The 18,032-nt window shown below is 32.6% G+C and overlaps 1 protein-coding gene across 3 annotated transcripts; it reads right to left on the reverse strand.

Annotated features, from left to right (window-relative positions):
• Nucleotides 1–4,995: 4,995 nt before the first annotated feature.
• On the reverse strand, nt 4,996–9,615 carry LOC107886134 (NAP1-related protein 1). Of its 3 annotated transcripts, none has more exons than XM_016809976.2 (11): nt 9,129–9,615; nt 8,365–8,487; nt 8,209–8,259; nt 7,967–8,038; nt 7,702–7,812; nt 7,552–7,613; nt 6,925–6,985; nt 6,782–6,838; nt 6,630–6,674; nt 5,358–5,459; nt 4,996–5,136 (listed from the first exon to the last, which is right to left on the reverse strand). In XM_016809976.2, exons 1-10 carry the CDS (start codon nt 9,255–9,257, stop codon nt 5,382–5,384), a joined length of 789 nt encoding a protein of 262 aa, XP_016665465.1. In that variant the 5' UTR covers nt 9,258–9,615; the 3' UTR covers nt 4,996–5,136; nt 5,358–5,381. The 3 variants fall into 3 exon arrangements, with proteins under 3 accessions (XP_016665465.1, XP_040952583.1, XP_040952577.1); XM_041096649.1 differs by having other exon boundaries at nt 5,337–5,459; XM_041096643.1 differs by having other exon boundaries at nt 4,996–5,459.
• Nucleotides 9,616–18,032: the final 8,417 nt, after the last annotated feature.

Raw genomic sequence — 18,032 nt, forward strand, 5'->3', positions numbered from 1 at the left:
CAAATTGAATAGGTGAAGAACTATGAGGGACTAAATTGTAATTTTACCAAATTAAATGATGACTCAATGATGAAATTTTAAAAGATAAGAAAGGGCAAAATGGTCAATTGAAAGAGAGAGAAATCTGAAAGTAATGATGATGTTGATGATATTAATTATTTAATTAAATAAATATTATTTTAATGAGATATTTTATTATTTTATTATTTATTTAGTATAAAAGGAAGAAAAGATGAAGAATTTTCATCATCATTCCCATGCACTAACGTGAGAGGAAGAGAGAAAGAAAAAAAGTTTTGCTTTTTTACAAATTGGTCCTTCTACCAAAAATTCACCATTTTCACCCAAAAATCAAAAGAATTTCCATAGCTACCAAGAGAGAAAAATGTTAAGGAGACTATGGGAAGTTAGAATATCAAGTTGGATTCAAGAAATAGAAGCTGAAGGAGAGAGAAAATTAAGATAAAGATTGAAATCAATAGAACAATGTAAGAACATCATGATTTCAATATATTTTTAAGTTTGATATTATTAAAAAAGCATGGGATTGATGTTAATGTAGAGTTTCCTTACATATGGTCCTATGTTCTTGATATGTTAATGAAGAGAAAATAAGAGAAAGTGATGAGAAATAATGTAGAAAAAGAAAATAGGGGTGTTACATTTAGTGGTATCAGAGCTATAGTTTAGTCAGTTCTAGGACCAAACGTAGTATATGTGAAGTCTAAAAATACATGTCATTATAATATTTGATAGTGTGATGTCTCTCAACTCTGATGATATTTGTTTTACTTATAGAAAGAGATACTTTTCAACCAAGCTAATTTCGGTAATGCTAAAAGCGATACTCAAGTATATGAGTAGAAAGTTGATTATGATGAATTCGTACAAAAAAAGGTATGAATAAATGTTTTATAATACATGTCGATGATGAATATTATATTATATGTATTATTAAAAGAAAATTATATTACTACATGAAATATTGTGCTGATGACTAAATTACAAAATATATAAAAGTAATATATGAAGTACATGATAAGGATTATTAGAGAATTATGGATGAATAGTGAATTTTGAAATATATTACATGTATTGAAGATATAGAAGATATAAGTATATGAATTATTGGTACAAGGATTAAATTGTAAAGCATGTAAAAGTATTATGCGAAAGGTGTAAAAGTGATATGCGTGCATGAAATAATTTGCCCAAGTAGACAAGATTAGAACTACTAGGATATTAAGGGACCTCAGCATGCTCTCTGATTACTAGCACGTTAGTGCTCTCTAATTATTAGCACATTCAGCACATTCATACTCTCTGTATAGCACTTCAGTGTTCTCTGTTTAATAGTGAATAATAATGCACTTCTGTATAAGTCCCGTATATTCGAAGTGTTCTATCTAGTCTACTGGGCCTCTGCTAAGTAAAAAGTAAACAATTTTCGTTATGAGGTAAAGGATTATCTTTGAGTAAAAATGTTAGTTATGATGAAGCAGAACTCGTAAAAGTACGGATAAATGTTTTATAGTACTTGAGAATGATAAATGTTATATGAGTAAATACATGAAAATTAAATTATGAGGCTTTACGATCTATACCCCTTTACTAGTACGGTTATATGCAATGAAATTCATGAGATTTATATTGATTAAGTTCAAAAGTGGAAAGTGAAAAGTTCAATGGTTGAACAATTGATAATACAGTCGAAACTGAGAATGAGTTAATAGGTAAAAATGGGTTCTGAATAGAGACATCAATTTTTTTCTGAAAACTAGCTGGGATATACGGTACCACTGTTAAATAAAGAAGTTATTTATAGGAAAATCGATTTGTTCAAATATGGTATTTACGGAATGGTTAATTGAAAATTCCTTCCGAATTAGTTTCTTGAGTGAACTAAATAATGTGAAATTATTGATGACTATACTAGTCAATGGATTGGTAAGTAAATTGCAAAAATATTTGAATATAGATGTTATAAATAGGTATATTACAATAATTTTTTGGGGGGGATTTTATACGAGTATCTTATATGTACTGATATTTTCAGAGGTATATACAATTGTTCATGTTTGGATGCTATAATCATTATATGGAAAAGTTGGATAAATATGCTAATAGATAGAAATTATCGCAAGTCTGATTGATTCACAAGTGGTACTACTCTATCTTTCTTTGGTTTTCGAAGCCAATATATGTGATAAAACACTTGATAATAAGATTCATATGATATTATCTTCTATTTCTGTTGGTAGAAGCTCTGAGAGGCAAATGTGAAATATTGAATTGAAAATAAAATGTGAAATGAAAGGATAGAGAATGGATATAAATGATAAACTAGGTAAATATGTGCAGAAAGAAACTATAGAATTATAGAAAAAATGAAGTTCATGATCAAAAGAAAAGAAAAAGAAGAAAATTTCGAGGACGAAATTTATTTTAAGGGAAAGAGAAATGTAATACCCCGAAAATTTTTACAATAAGATATTATCTTTGATATAGTAAAATAAGGAAATAAAGTGGCAAAAAGGGAAATTTTGAGTTGTCACTATTGGGAAGTATATTATGATATATTAATTCAAGAAAGGACTAAATTGTAAAAGTGAGAAAAATTTTGTAGCACAAGAGTAAATACTCAAAATTTGAGGGGTAAAATGTAAATATGAAAAAGTTGAAAGACAAATAGTGTAAATATTTTAAGGGTGGAATGATCTAGAAACTAAGAAAAATGGATGAATTAGGACCAAATTGAATAGGTGAAGAACTATGATAGACTAAATTGTAATTTTATCAAATTAAATGACTCAAGGATGGAATTTTAAAAGATAAGAAAGGGAAAAATGGTCAATTGGAAGAGAGAGAAATCTAGAAAGTAATGATGATGTTGATGATATTTTATAATTATTTAATTAGATAAATATTATTTTAATGAGATATTTTATTATTTTATTATTATTTATTTAGTATAAAAGGAAGGAAAGATAAAGAATTTTCATCATCTTTCCCATGCACTAACGTGAGAGGAAGAGAGAAAGAAAAAAAAAGTTTTGCTTTCTTTACAAATTGGTCTTTTTACCAAAAATTCACCATTTTCACCCAAAAATCAAAAGAATTTCCATAGCTACCAAGAGAGAAAAATGTTAAGGAGACTACGAGAAGTTAGAATATCAAGTTGGATTCAAAAAATGGAAGCTGAATGAGAGAAAAAATCAAGATGAAGATTGAAATCAATAGAACAAGGTAAGAACATCATGATTTCAATATATTTTTAAATTTGATATTATTGAAAAAGCATGGGATTGATGTTAATGTAGAGTTTCCTTACATATGGTCCTATGTTCTTGATATGTTAGTGAAGAGAAAATAAGAGAAAGTGATGAGAAATAATGTAGAAAAAGAAAATAGGGGTGTTACACTACTGTCTATGAAAGAGGTGGGTTGTGGGGGAAAAGTAGTGACATGAATTGGGCAATTAAGTCGAGTAAATACTACAAGTGAGGTACATCTCAAACACTTATCTAGTGTTTTACATTATGACTTATTGTTAGCTGGTTCCTTCTAGATTTCTGAAGCAGGTAAGTCGAAGGGTTTACAAATTGGAGTTGGCAGTTATACACAAGGTTAACTCAGCGTTCAATATGGGCATGCCTAAGCCTTTTTGTGCTGATAAAGGGGGATAGGCAAGTCACGATGAGAAGAAGTAAGAGCGGTGGGCTCTTACGAATGACAAGTACAAAAGAGAGAAATGATTTGAGTTAGGTGATGATAAAGACATATGTCGAGGGAAATGTTCCAAGGGACAAAACGACCAAAAGAGAAACTAGTTGGGAATTGGCCCAAGCATAAAGGCAGTTTCGAGACAAGTTAAACTAGTGTCATTCCGAAGATACAACGAGGACGTCGCAAGAATGGGTGGGGAAAATGTCACGAGCCGCGAATTAAAGCCCCTGACGAATGCACAGGGAACATATCATAAAAGTCAATTAATTAAATGAGACTCCTTTAACCCACTTAAACTGGCCTGATTCGTTGAACTCGTGAATAAGCCCATCAACTTGAAGCTTTGGTGGCCTAATAAAACATTTTAGTAAAATTAGAGTTACCATAATTAATATAAATCTTAAGAAATAAGATTGTATAAAGTTTAAATATCTACTCTCATATTGTAGATAAGCATCAATCTTAGCTGTTGATGTAATTCAATCTATATCATTATATTTGAAGAAACTCAACTATAAATAGAGGTCTTCCCTACATTGGTAATCACTTTATCCCATTGTACTTTACTTCATTCTTAGAGAAAAATATATATTTAAAAACATGTACTCAAGCACTTGGTACGCATTGTTGCCTTTTAACTTTTCAATTGTTTCGTTACTCTTCAACTTTTGAGTTTGCTTCCACTTTATTTCGGTGCTTTAGAAAATTTTTAAGAAAATTTTCATCTTTCTAGAGTTAGAATAACTTAGGCAAATTTCAAACAAAAATATTGCCTAAAACCGCGCCGTTTGCCAGACTTAAGTTCCAACCCCATGATACTAGCCACGTACATATATATTCATGGAACTCGAACACCATGATCGACTTACTTGAAAATTAACCTTATAATTTTGAATATGAAAGCACAATACACAGCACGTTGATAGATATGAAAACATAACACGATCAAGATACCTTGGTGATGACAAAGAAAATATCATGCCACAAGCATTTTGCGTTAAGTTCCACATTATCATTTTGCACGGATAAACCTAAAATTTTACTAGCATGGGATGTTATAATTGCTTTGGTAAGTTGTGCAAAAACTATATTACTCAAATTAAGATATGAATATGTGTTGAAAGTACTATAGTACGCGTTAAGATACGAATCTTTAAAGATTATATCCTTGTATTAATCCATGTATTTGAGGTCATTAAAGCTCATAACCTTGTATTTGTGACCGTTAACCGCATATATTTAAAAGAAAAATAGAGATCCAGAGAAATATAGATAAAATCAATCAGTAACATGCGAAAACTAAATGAATTCAGCATTTTACATATCTATTTAACAGAGCTTTAAAAAAAATTATCGATAAAATGCCTGCATTCCAATATCATGTAAGAAGCTTTCACTTCGTGTCACCCTCTGGGAGGAAACCAGAAAAACAAAAACACACGGGAGGAAAGATCAAAAAGGTTAAGAGATGGGCAAAAAGAAACGAGTCATAGCTATGCTTACAATAACAAGAGTTGCTTATAAAACATAGAAAGCTATCTTAAAGATGGCTATCTTCTCTATAACCTTACGTAGCTATGACTAGGAGACAGCTTTACACCAGTTCTTACTTGAGCAAGAGAACATACTACCATGATTTAAGGCTGTTAAGTGATTTAGTCCTCGTCGTCGTCGTCGTCCTCATCATCATCGTCGTCTTGATCATCATCAGAGTCATCATCATCATCTTTACCCTGTAAATGGACACATATCAAAGCAGGAGATATTATCTAGCCTATTATCTTTAACTGAGTCAAATAAAATTATGTCATCGTCATCTTTTCCCTGTAAATGCGAGTATAAATGATATAAACATAAATGCTACAAAATTATTAGTCTTATATATCTTTACTTTAAACAGAAAAGATAATTAAGCCATCAGCATCTGACAACAATGTAGTTATGTCTGACAAATTTCAGAATTTCCAGAAGCAGCAACAAATTCCAAAGAGCTATTACCTGAATTGTGACCTAGGTGCAAGTACTCCCTAAGAATAAAGAGAAAAGACATATAATGCTTCCTTAAATAACAAAACAATCTTCATTATTGAAAATTCAACCTCATCTCCCACTTTCCTTTATTCCAGATTATAAACATCTCCATTCTGAAACCTGAATCTCTAATTTAGTCAAATATGATACACTGGACAACAACCATTCTTTCTCCACATGAAATATTCTCCAAAAACTTCCCTTAAGCATCTCAAATTATATTCTCAGACACCTATCACCTGCAATCTCAAAGTGCTTCTTCATCCAATATAAGATTTTGACCATATTGAATTGGGTGGAGAGTTCTAGAGCTAAACTTGTCAGAGAAAATTTAAAAGGCACTCATAAGGAACAAGATTGACATATCAAATTCCACTCATTTGATTACGGTTAACCTCTTGCCCCATATTGCTCTACGAGGCATTCAAGTATTCTTGGCCCAAAGCATAGAACACATTTTTTTGAGATACATAAATCACAAATTTCACTCCTATCACTATCCAGTTTCAGAGGGCTTCTCCAGGATTAATATGGAAAGCATAGAAATCATAATATATTTACATAAACAAGTAGGATTACAAGAATTTTAACAAAAACCAGCACCTTGTAGCACTATCCATACAGAATAGAAATTCTCTGAGTTAATATAATGCATTATAAAGAGGAATAGTAATTTACTGCATAAACTATATCATCTTCAATAACCAACTAACATATGATTATTAGAACGGTTTAAGAGTTAAAGTCTATGAACAAGTAACCTCAAACCTACACAAGTGCATTCTTTTCTGGAAGAAATAACACAGTAAAAATGGGAAATGAAAGAAAGTATTCAGTTTCCCAAAGAAACGAAAAACAGAAAAATAATATACCTCTTCATCACCTTCATCTCCATCAAAATCCTCCTCATCGGCCTCCTGGATCAAGAAAGTTCCAATAACAATTAGCAAAGGGAAACAAAACATGATCACGAAAAACAGTATGTATAAAATATCATAAGAAGAAGAAAGAAAAAAGAGGTTACATTGTTGAAATAAGTGAGAGGATTGGGCCATAAATCCTCCTTGATAATCTCTGCTACCTGCAACATTCATCAAGTGAAAGCTTAGACCAGCTCTGTTACAGAATGAGTAAAATAAACTGATAGTACATGCACAGAGAATTTACTTCATCATGAATTTCATCCATGTCATCTTTTTGCTGAGCATCAGCAAACCAGGCAAAGAAGCTGCGTTATATGTTGATAAAATTTAGCATAATACAGAATTGGTTTGCGGAGTGACTCAGAAATGAAGGATCAAGTACAAGTGGCATAAATGCATATGAACTTCACAACATATTATAAGAAATTTCAAATATATACATGCATATATATATAAATACATAGCAGTTATAAAAACACCACCAATATTGTCAGAACCGGACTGGACCAGCCGGTTGAACCGGAAACCAGTGGTCCAACCAGTTTGACAATGATATATAACCACGAATAGAGCAAACTGCTATGAACCGGAAAGAAAACTGGGAACCATGACCAGAAAAAGGCAGTCCAATCGTTTTTTTTTTTTTTATATACTTTTATTATTTATTTAACTATTGCTCAACTGGTTGGACTAGGAACCAGCTGTCTGACCAGTCCAACCACCAATCCAACTCTTATAACATAGCACACCAGACAAAGTGACTGCATTTCACAGCATGGATTGATGGAGATATTAATAAACTGATCTCAAGTTTTATGTTACTCAAGTCCTAAGCCTGAGAAAAATTGACTGATGGGCATGATAAACAAACCTTTCTTCAGCAAGTTGTCGCTTGTTTCCTTTTTTCTCATGATTAACTCCATTTGGCAAGCCCTTAACATTTAAGGAAAATAATTTCATATGATATCCAAGGAAAACATAAAACAAGAAGCAGGATAGTCATCAAAAGAGAAGGTCTGACCTTGCCCTCTTTCCACTTGATTGGGGTAGCAGTAATTTTGGTTCCATCATCAAGGAAGGTAAAGGTCTTCGTAAGCCTTGTATTTTCAAAGTACGGATTGGAATTGAAATTCTGAAAAATTATAATAAAGCCGGTCAACAAATCATCAGATATATTAGAGTATGAATTATGTTTATTCTAACAGTAGTTCAATGCAAGCAAATGAAATTAAGAGCAACTTCAGTCACCAAAAATAAGGTAAGAATAGGAATATGAATGAACTTACAAATGTGATAGTGTATCCAGATTTCAGATCTTTAAAATCCTCCACTTCAAGTGAGTTAATATATTTGAATATCTACCAAGAAATAATAATTGAAAAGAAGAAGATTAATAAATAAGAAAGAATTCACAAAATTCAGGCAAACATTAAGAAACATCTATAAAAAATAAAATCAAAAATCAATGTTGGAAAGTAAAATAAGCGCAAAATGATAAGTTCATTTTGGGAAAGAAGTGACATTAAACCTTCTGATCCTCTTCAGTCAAAAGATCACCAAGAGCAGGATGGCTCAAGAACTGCACACGAAGAATGCAAGTCAATTCAATATGTTCTTCTGAACATGTAAACAAATTTAACAAATTGTTCACCATATTGAAAAAGGGAAGAACAGAATAACTTACAGCTGTTAACCAGAAATCAGGAATTGAATTGATGATTTCATTCCGCTTATCATAGACCGGTTTGCGAACTTCATTGTATTTCTGCTCCACTTCCAAGACTTTCTCACTTGCCTCTTCATTGATCTAAAACCAAAAAAACAGCACCGAAAAACTTAAAATCAGAAACACCACGTGACATTTACCACATCATCGGTACGCTTGTAAGCAAGCATAGCCACATTAAATCACCTGCCTCGTAATAAGACATAATAATCCAAAGTAACTTCACAAAGAAAAGAAGAAAACAAAATCGTGCTTAACAAAGCTAGGGGAAACTTAGATACACGGAAGAAAACATTAATGGACTCAATCATACTACAAAGATTATCAGATGCAAGAATTAACAATCAAAATTAGATCACCAAATAAATATACATATAAAACAAAGCTTAGCACAATAATTCAGATGAACCCGACATAAAAACAGCATACAAAGCCGATAAAGTACAAATATTAACGACCAGAGAAGAAAATTTTGAACATTTATTTCATCGACCCGCAATTGAAATTACAGCAAATTCAATACTTTGACACTTAAAACATCATTCAATTAACATTATACCATAAAAAACACAAGGAAATCCAAATTTTTTATTTAAAAAATTCTAAAATTTGCTAATTTTCCAGCTCATACACCTTAAACAAGGGAGAAAGGAGAAGAAAAAGGAAATCAGCATATACACGCATTATATAAATGAAAAAGCGGTATGTAGATAAAAATGGACCTTCTCAAGCTCGTCTTGGATCTCTTGAAGCTTCTCGATGGAAATGACGAGGTCTCCATCTATTTGATCATGGTTCTCTTCCTCTACTTTCTCTGCTACTTTCATCTTCTTTCCTTTGTCGGCCACCATTTTCTAAACCCTAGAGAACAATATAATAGAACCCTAATCCTAAAAATTTCCGCCTCTTCTCTCTTCTCTCTCACTTTTGCTCCCTTTCTCTTTAAAACCCTAGTTTTTTTTTTTGTGTGTGTTTTCCCTCTGATATCTACGGGGACAAAAGCGAGCGAGTGAGTGAGAGAGAGAGAAAGAGTAGAGAATGTTAGGGTTTTGGGAGTTTATACCTATTCAGTTGGGAGCTGACACCTGTAATTTAAGGGTACTAAGGTCATTTAATTGTGAGATATTGGGGGTAGTAAGGGTAATTCAAGGATGGATTCCGATGTTTTTGAGTTCTGATGTTCGGAAACAGAATCTTTCTGCGTGCCTTGCGGTAGGTAGTACTTCAACCCACTGTGTCCATAGATAAGGCTGGTTAGTTTACATTACAAAACTTTGATATCTTTGTATAAATATATAAAAAAAAACTAATGTCACTTTACTTTTATTTAATTTTTAACCTTTCAAATCTTTATATTTTATTATTATATTTAAATTTAGAATTATAAGGATAATATTTGGTATCAAAATTTTAACAAATCTTCTAATGTATTACCTAAATTTTTTAAAAAAACTTATTTTTACTTTTGATAAACAGTGATAGGTTTTTAACCTATTGAGACACGTGATTCAATGATAAGATTTCACGTGTCATTGTACGTAAAGTTATTTTTTTATTCAAGCAATTCAAGGGACTTAAAGTTAATTATATCAATTCTATTTTTGAGGGAAAAAATCTCTAGAACAGTGCCTTTTTCACATTCTCAACTTTTCGTGTCATCTTTTCTTCTCTGCTCCTTTAATCAATTAAAAATCAATAAAATCATAAATCTAAAACACATTTTTCCAGCTGAATAAGGATTATAGGCCAATTTTTTTAATTAGGCCTTTAGGCTAATTTTAACATTAATTAAGGAAATAGACTGGTTTTAGGAGAGAAAAGGTGAAAGCAAGCCCAGTTGGATGTGCTTTCCCTCAATGGTAAACTGCAACGGTTTTTTGACCGTTGTTGCGTCAAACAGTAAAAAAATTTAAAACCTAACAATAACTTTTTTTAACCTATAAATTCCTCCCAATTTTTTTTTCATTCACATCCTTCTCTCAAACTCTCTCAACTCTCTCAAGCTTTTTATTCAAAATTTATTTATATCTTCATTTAAAAATACTGTTTTTTTAATTATATCATATTTTACTCGTTCAAATCAATTTCTCGAGAATGAACGCCTCTCTAATCAGCTTCGGTGACAACCATATTTCCACCGCCTAAATAGTAACGGTAATTCATTATTTTTAAATTCTCGATATTTCTAATTATGCTAAAATTTTTTTATAAATCTAAATAATTTTTTATGTTATAAATAAGCGGACGATCGTGTGCTAGAGACGTTCATACATAATACGGGGGAGCCTCCGATCCCTGAAATTCATGGGTACCTGCAAGAGCTTGGATTCTTGCATGCGTCTCGCATACAAGGAAGCTGCAAACTCGATCCCATAATAATTAGCATGTTGGTAGAAAGATAGAGGCCAAAAACACACACTTTCCACCTTCTATGTGGTGAGTGTACAATCACACTCAAGAACATAGCGTTACAGCTCAATCTGCTGGTGGATGGGTCAGTCATCACGGGATCAACGGTGGTTTGGGAAAGAGTGGACATTTGCATGGAAATGTTGGGAAGGTCCCGATCAAGTTTAAAAATGGTCGGATATCGATCAATTGGTTGAAGAAAATTTTCGATAGGCTTCCCAACGGCGCAACAGAGAAGGTCATACAGCAGTACGCCCAAGCATTCATCATGAGGTTAATTTGGGGCATTTTAATGCCCGATAAATCTAGAAATTTGGTGCATGTAAGTTGGCTTCTACATCTAATTGACTTCAGTGAATGCGCAAAACTAATTTGGGGATTTTTCGTGTTTCGACGTTATACTGGGAGCTTTGTCAGGCAACGCAACCGGATAAGATGTCGATAGGTGGTTTCTTTGTGACAACCCGAATTAGGGCCTAATCAGAATAGTGGTTTCGTGACCACAAATCCGAGATAGAAATAATTATTTTATAATTATTTTGGGTTTATGATATGATTTCATAATTTCATGAAAATTTCGTGATGAAATTCTATGCATTGAGCGCTTAAGTTGAGATTAGGGACTAAACCGAATAAATTGTAAAACTCGTGTTTTAGAAGTTTTTAGTATGAAATTGCTTTGGGATATTAACTAGGAGGTCTTAAATAGCAATTTGACCAATTCCTAAGTTATGGACAAAAGTTGGACATGGAGGGAATTTTTGGAAAGTTTAGTAGTACGGGCATTTTGGTCATTTGTATATTAAATGAAATAAAATGGGAAAAATAACACAAAATTGGTCATCATCTTCACTAGTTGCTGCCGAAATTTTCTCTCATCCATAGCTAGGGTTTCTTCAACTTTCAAGCTTCATAGTAAGTGATTTCAAGCCCCGTTTTTAATGTTCTTCACATTTTTGAAATCCTCGTAGCTCGGTTTACCTATTTCTACCATTATTTCGAGTTAGGGTTTATGTTTAAAAATTTATGCATGAATGATAGGCATGTATTTTGTTGTTTTATGGTAGAATATGAATGTTTGAAGTTAGGAGAACGATATTTTCTATGCAATTTTTAGCGAAAACGAGCAAAACGGCATAATCGATAAAAATACCTATTGTTCATAACTATGTGTCAGAGTGAGAATTTGATGTTTCCATAGAAGAGAAAAATGATCAGTAGGTCATTAAACATAAGAATAAGGGCTGAAATTAAATTTCCGAGCCTTGGGGAAAAATCGTAATTTTGTAAAAGTTAGGGGGCAAAAATGTAATTTTTGTATAATGTGATTTTTGGATTAAAATAAATAGTTCGAGTGTTAAATGAGCTAAATATGTTGTTATAGATCAAGAAAGACGTGGAATCGACCTCGAACGGGGGAAGAAGAAAGTTTTGGACTAAATTGCAAAATTCTCATATTTTGCACCGAGGTAAGTTTGTATGTAAATAATACATTAATTTCATTTAAATTCTTATATTTCAGCCTATTATATATATATACTAGCTGATGTTGAAGTATAAATCGACTATTGGAAGAATGGAAATAAGTAATAGAGAGAGAGATCCCGATTGAACATTCGGAAAGATCGAATAAAATAGAGGGAGCGTAGCTAGGTCACATGTATGATGCTGAGTGCACATCATGTGTACAAGAAAGCTACGAGATACTATGTAGTAGCTAGGTCACATGTGTGATACGGGATGTATCCCATGTAGACAAGAGAGCTACGAGAGAGATAAATATAGCTAGGTCGCATGCGTGATTCCAAGTGAAGAACACCATGTAGACAAGAAAGCTACGAGACAAATTGTCTAGGTCGCATGAGTGGTACTAAGTGTTCACCATGTGTACAAGAGAGCCGAATTAAATGAAATATGATGGTGGGGCTGTGTGCTGAAACCATCAAGTATCGAGGATTAATCCGAATTGTTCAACGGGATGGCTTTATGGTGACATTGTAATCATGGGCCTATACTCGCGATGTGTGAAATGTGGTGAAAATGATTTGTGATATATATATAAGTTAAAATGAGGTTAGTACAAAGAATGTGTGAAAGAGTGAAATTAGCACTAAAACTGTTTTGGACAGTAGCAGTGACATGATTTTGAAAAATCACCAAAAATAGAAGGAATTTAATTAGAGGTTGAATGAAATGTTAAATTAAATCTTAATGAGTCTATTTTCATATAAAAGAAATAGAGCAAGCAAAGGAATTCTATATTTTGAGATATTTACAATTGTGTGTGACTTGCTCAGGATGACTATGTGATCCCCTGTTCCAACTTTGAAAAATCATTAAAAATTGTACAAAACACAATAATAAATATAGTTTATATTCCTAAATTCCTTATTTAGTCTAGTTTTAAATGAAATAGGTTTCATGGTTATTTGAATTGTGTACTGAGAGAAATTCAATTCGTAGTGAACAGAGGTCAGATCAGTTGAGCTATGTAACAGGGGAAACTTAAACTAATAAACTGTACTAATTGGCTGAACCAAAAACTCTAGAAAAAATTTAGTAAGAATATTTATGAGTCTAGATTCAGGGAAATTTTACATATTTGAATTTTGAGTTTCGTAACTCGAGTTATGATTTATTTAGTAATCATGACGCAGGAGGGACAGCTTGATCAAATCGGAGTAAATAGTAAAATTAAAAATATGATATAATTGAGTTATGTTGTAAACATATTAGATTCCTTATTTGTTATTTATATACTTACTTACTAAGCTATAAGCTTACTTTCTTTTCTCTCATTTGTCTTATAGTGTCATCTAGCTAGCACAGGAGTTAGAGATCATTGAAGATCCGCCCGCACTATCAATACTCTTGGTATTTGAACTCAACATTTTGAAATATGGCATGTATAGCAGACTTAGTTATTTTGTTACGTGTCATAATTGTCTAGGTTTAAAATACTAATTATAGTATCAAACTAATCATTTTGTACGAAGCCTTTGAAATTGGTTTGTATTGTTAATGGCATATGTTATAATGATTCATGACCAAATTGCACGCCATATTTTTGTTTGGGTTCTATTTAATAGTATATACTATAATTTGTTAATACCTCATACCCTGTTTCGGCGACGGATACGGGTAAGGGGTGTTACATTCTTAATGTTGCTACAGTCATGGGTCTGGTGGCAAATACTGTTTCTACGTCCTAGAGTCACCGACCCATACACGTTCCTGTTGGTGACAAGGTAAACATCATTTATCAATAAATATGTAGTTTGTGCAGTAAATGTTTTTATTTATTATATGTTTCACCTAATATATCATTTGTACAGATGGAACCGTAGGTCGAGTTATGTGGGACTACCCCACGAGTTGGAAGACATTAGGTGACCGCCTTCGGACGTACTAACATCCAAAGTGTGAATACTGCAATGAAATATAGAATGACAATATGGTATCTACAAGTATATAGGTCGAGTTGTAACATAGTTTTACAACGAAGTAAGTAAGTACTCCGAGGATCGTACCCAAGGAAGGCGAGTGCTAGATCTATTCTAACCTAAACATTAAAAGACCTAATTAGTACTTTTAAATAAATTATAGTATAAGAGCAAAAAGAAGGTTTTTATGGATTTTATAATAATAATACTAAAATAACATATAATAAATAAAACTCAAGAGATAGAAGAGGTGAGTAAATCAAATCTCGATTATAGGTGATTAGCTCACTTCGATAATCCCCATCAATTATTGCTTCGAGTTCTTCGTTAATCAACTAGTCGCTACCTTAGCAGGATCTTCCAATCTTCCACTAACATAACAAGTCAGCAAGAACTACTTATCTTTCGACCTCACAGTTCAGACTGGCGTGGGGTGAAGGTGTTCATGAATGAGCAATACTAAATTTAGGTTAACTCCCACCTTGATGACTTCCCGGGGTTGTTAGGCCCAGGGTTTGTTTCACGTTCTTCTTTTCTCAAATAGCTAATCCGTTGAGTGACCCTACAAAACAGTTAGCAAATAATACCTCCACTTGCTTATACCCCATAAGGGATTAGTTCCTCATGGCTTTCATAAACAACATGAAATAGATGGAAGAATTAATCATCATAAATGAATTGAACTAAAGAGTTTAAGAAAAGCCTGATTGATATTGATAATAAATGTGAATCCACAGAAGTTAATCTCCTTCACAATTCAAATCTCTTGAAATGAAATAAAGACAAATAAACCAAACTCTAGAAAACCTAAGAAAGCAAGAAAACAAAACTAAATCTAAAGAAAGAATCTAAGCTAATGGAATGGTGTCTATAACATGTGCCAAATAAGCCTATTTATAGCCTTCAGGTGGTTGTCATCCTTAACCCTAGGTTAGCTGATGTTCTTGAGCTTTAAGTTCGATTGTACAGACCAAAATACCTTTACTTTTATTTGTTTTCCATCATAAAGTCAATGTTGCAACATAACAAGACTTATGTTGTGACAAAGAAGCCAGTATGCTCCTCATTGGGATGTCTTAAGGGGTATGTTGCGACACCCTTAGTCAGTGTCACGACATCGAAGGCAATTTCTTACTTTCTCCATTTTGCTCTCTATGTTGCGACATCGGACCTCCCGTGTTGCAACATAGCGTCTAGTATTTAGCCTAAAATACCTTCTAATAGTCTCCTACACACTCACGAAGTATGTTAGCTCTCCCTTAGGCCTCATTCGGCCCTTAAGGTTAATAAAAGACTAAATTCTCACATTTTATTATATATAAGTAAAACTAAAAAGACTTAACTAAAATGTAACGGAAATGCTTATATTCAGGCTCCTTAAGTGTGAAAATTAGTTTAATTTGCTACACCAAATTACGATAGATCAAACTCCCCCAATAAGTCATTGCTTGTCCTCAAGCAACATAAATAAAGATAATGAAATGGCAACCTTTGAGCAAATACAATACAAGTATTAACTTCAAAGCATGTGACTTAGGCATTTCATACTTACAAACAATCTTAACATGATAAGTAGTTGACTTACAACTTTTGACCACAAACATCAAGTTCAGTATGTTACAAAGTATACAAGTATTAAGGGTCTCACCTATAGGAATCCATCAATAGATCATAAAAGCACTTTGATTATCCGAACATAATAGCAATTTTCATATATGCATATGTTCAGTATGATGTCCATTCATTTATAAGGATATTTTAGGTCACATAGGACTTTTTGGCTTGTAACGTTCTGATTCTTAGGACAGGTATGAAATTAAAAAATAATAAGCATAAAAAATGGTTACAAATACGAAAATAGTTTGACACATCGTATTAGTTCCTATTATTTTGCCCTTAGTGACCTTAACCACTCACCGCCTTATTACTCTTTTTCTCACATTCCTTGTCTCTCCATATATAGGAAGTCATAACATGACATAGTGACTACAGCTAGCCTTACGAGTTATTGTACACTAATGAACGAGATTTTCTTTTTTTTTGTGACTTTGTGACTTTTCTCTTTTTGAATACATCTCACTAATGAATGCTTTTTCGCTAGCTTAAGACTTTTTCTACTTGTACTAATTCTTTTTTTGGATTTTTCTTTTTGTTTCGCACATTAGGCTAACTTATAGTTCCTATATCACACCAATCTTTCCTATTTCACTCTATTTTTACAAACTCCATCGTGATGTATCTACTTAACCCTCAATACGTATGGCCAGATGTCTATAATCATGCAGTACAAGACCAAAGAAAAAAGGCAGATACAAATTAACGTTTTCAGACTCGGGGCTTGTGATGCAGTTCATCAAGAAGTGTAAACAGGCTTAAAAATTGGTACTAAAGGTGAAATACAAATAGGATAGCTTTTTGGCTCTAAATGTGTTTCAAACTATGCCTTAGGTCATCCCTAAATATCTCAACATGCACAAATTTAATCAACCAAACAAATACAAATTCAACCATTTATCATTCATACTAGTATGTTTGTTTCCTTGTATTTTCTATATCACTTGGTACAGTTGATTACTTAATGTCTATTTACAGTGTAACATATAAAACTTAGTAGTTTCATAATCAAAAATTTAAAATCACTTATCATTATGCCAAATTTATTCATAAACACATGCAACCTATGTACATGCTCCTAACTAATCACATGTATTTCTACAAGACCAAGTACACAAAAGAAAAGAAAAATCAAAGAAAATGTAAAAATTTGAAGCAAATTTTCTATGTTACCCCCTACACTTTAGTTGACACATTGTCCTCAATATGTAGCCTATAAAAGATAAGGATAGAAGTTACTCGATTGATCGTGGTCGCTCCAACTGCTAATGGTGGGTGCTTCCTCCTTTGATCGTGTAACGCTTGAATTGTTTGTGTCTCCTTCATGTTGGGTTCCTATATAGAAAAATTAAACAAAATACAACATACTAAAAATTTACTTATTAATCCTACTCATAAAAAGTCTAAATTAAAATTATCCAAAAATTAATACAAGTTTTCAAAAATAAAAAAAATGTTCAATCATCCTCTTCAAAATCCATCTCCTTGCTTCCATCATCTTCCTCATCCTTATTGTTGTTACGCACTTCTTCTCCTTACTCTATATTTGTTGGCCCGAACATGTCAGGTGTATAATTGGGGACTCAAATGTTGTTTTGCCTTGCAAATTCTTGAAAAATTGGTCCCAACTCTTGCATCCACTATATCATCTAATCAAGCATTGGATGACTATTTTCACTGATATATTGTTAAGCTCGTGTCAATCTTTGTGACGAATATGGCGTAGCAATCGTTTCTTGTTGTTGCTTGTTCTAATCCTGCGATGAATATGGTGCAGCAGTGGATGTCACAAGTACACCCATCTTTTTACATAAAGCCGTCATTAGATGAAGAAAGAAGATGCGCACCTTCTGGCCACTAATGCATCTTTTCATGTTCTGGTGAATCCATTTATCATACATACTTATTTTTCTGCAAAATAGTATAAAGTAACACTTCCCTAAAGGTATTAACGTTAGAAAAATTTAAATTCGGTACTATTTTTGTGCACACCTATTGGATCCACGTCTTAGCCTCTGGAAACTTAATAGCTTGATGAAAGGATATGAGAACATTGGTACTTGAACGATATTTCCATTCACCCCCTCATTCAGTTAAAAAATTTATAATGTTATCTATATATATGTCCCAAAAGTATTCTAAATTAGTTTCATCAATAAA

This window comes from Gossypium hirsutum, chromosome A03 (assembly GCF_007990345.1).
Source record: "Gossypium hirsutum isolate 1008001.06 chromosome A03, Gossypium_hirsutum_v2.1, whole genome shotgun sequence".
Lineage (NCBI taxonomy): Eukaryota > Viridiplantae > Streptophyta > Magnoliopsida > Malvales > Malvaceae > Gossypium > Gossypium hirsutum.

Bases quoted from the DNA above. Each gene is read 5' to 3' on its own strand.
- LOC107886134 (XM_016809976.2), bottom strand. From the start codon at position 9,257: ATGGTGGCCGACAAAGGAAAGAAGATGAAAGTAGCAGAGAAAGTAGAG. The intron at 7,614-7,701 runs GTCAGACCTTCT...TTAAATGTTAAG, and splicing joins TCAAGTGGAAAGAGGGCAAG to GGCTTGCCAAATGGAGTTAA. The intron at 6,675-6,781 runs GTAACCTCTTTT...TTCTTGATCCAG, and splicing joins CTCTCACTTATTTCAACAAT to GAGGCCGATGAGGAGGATTT.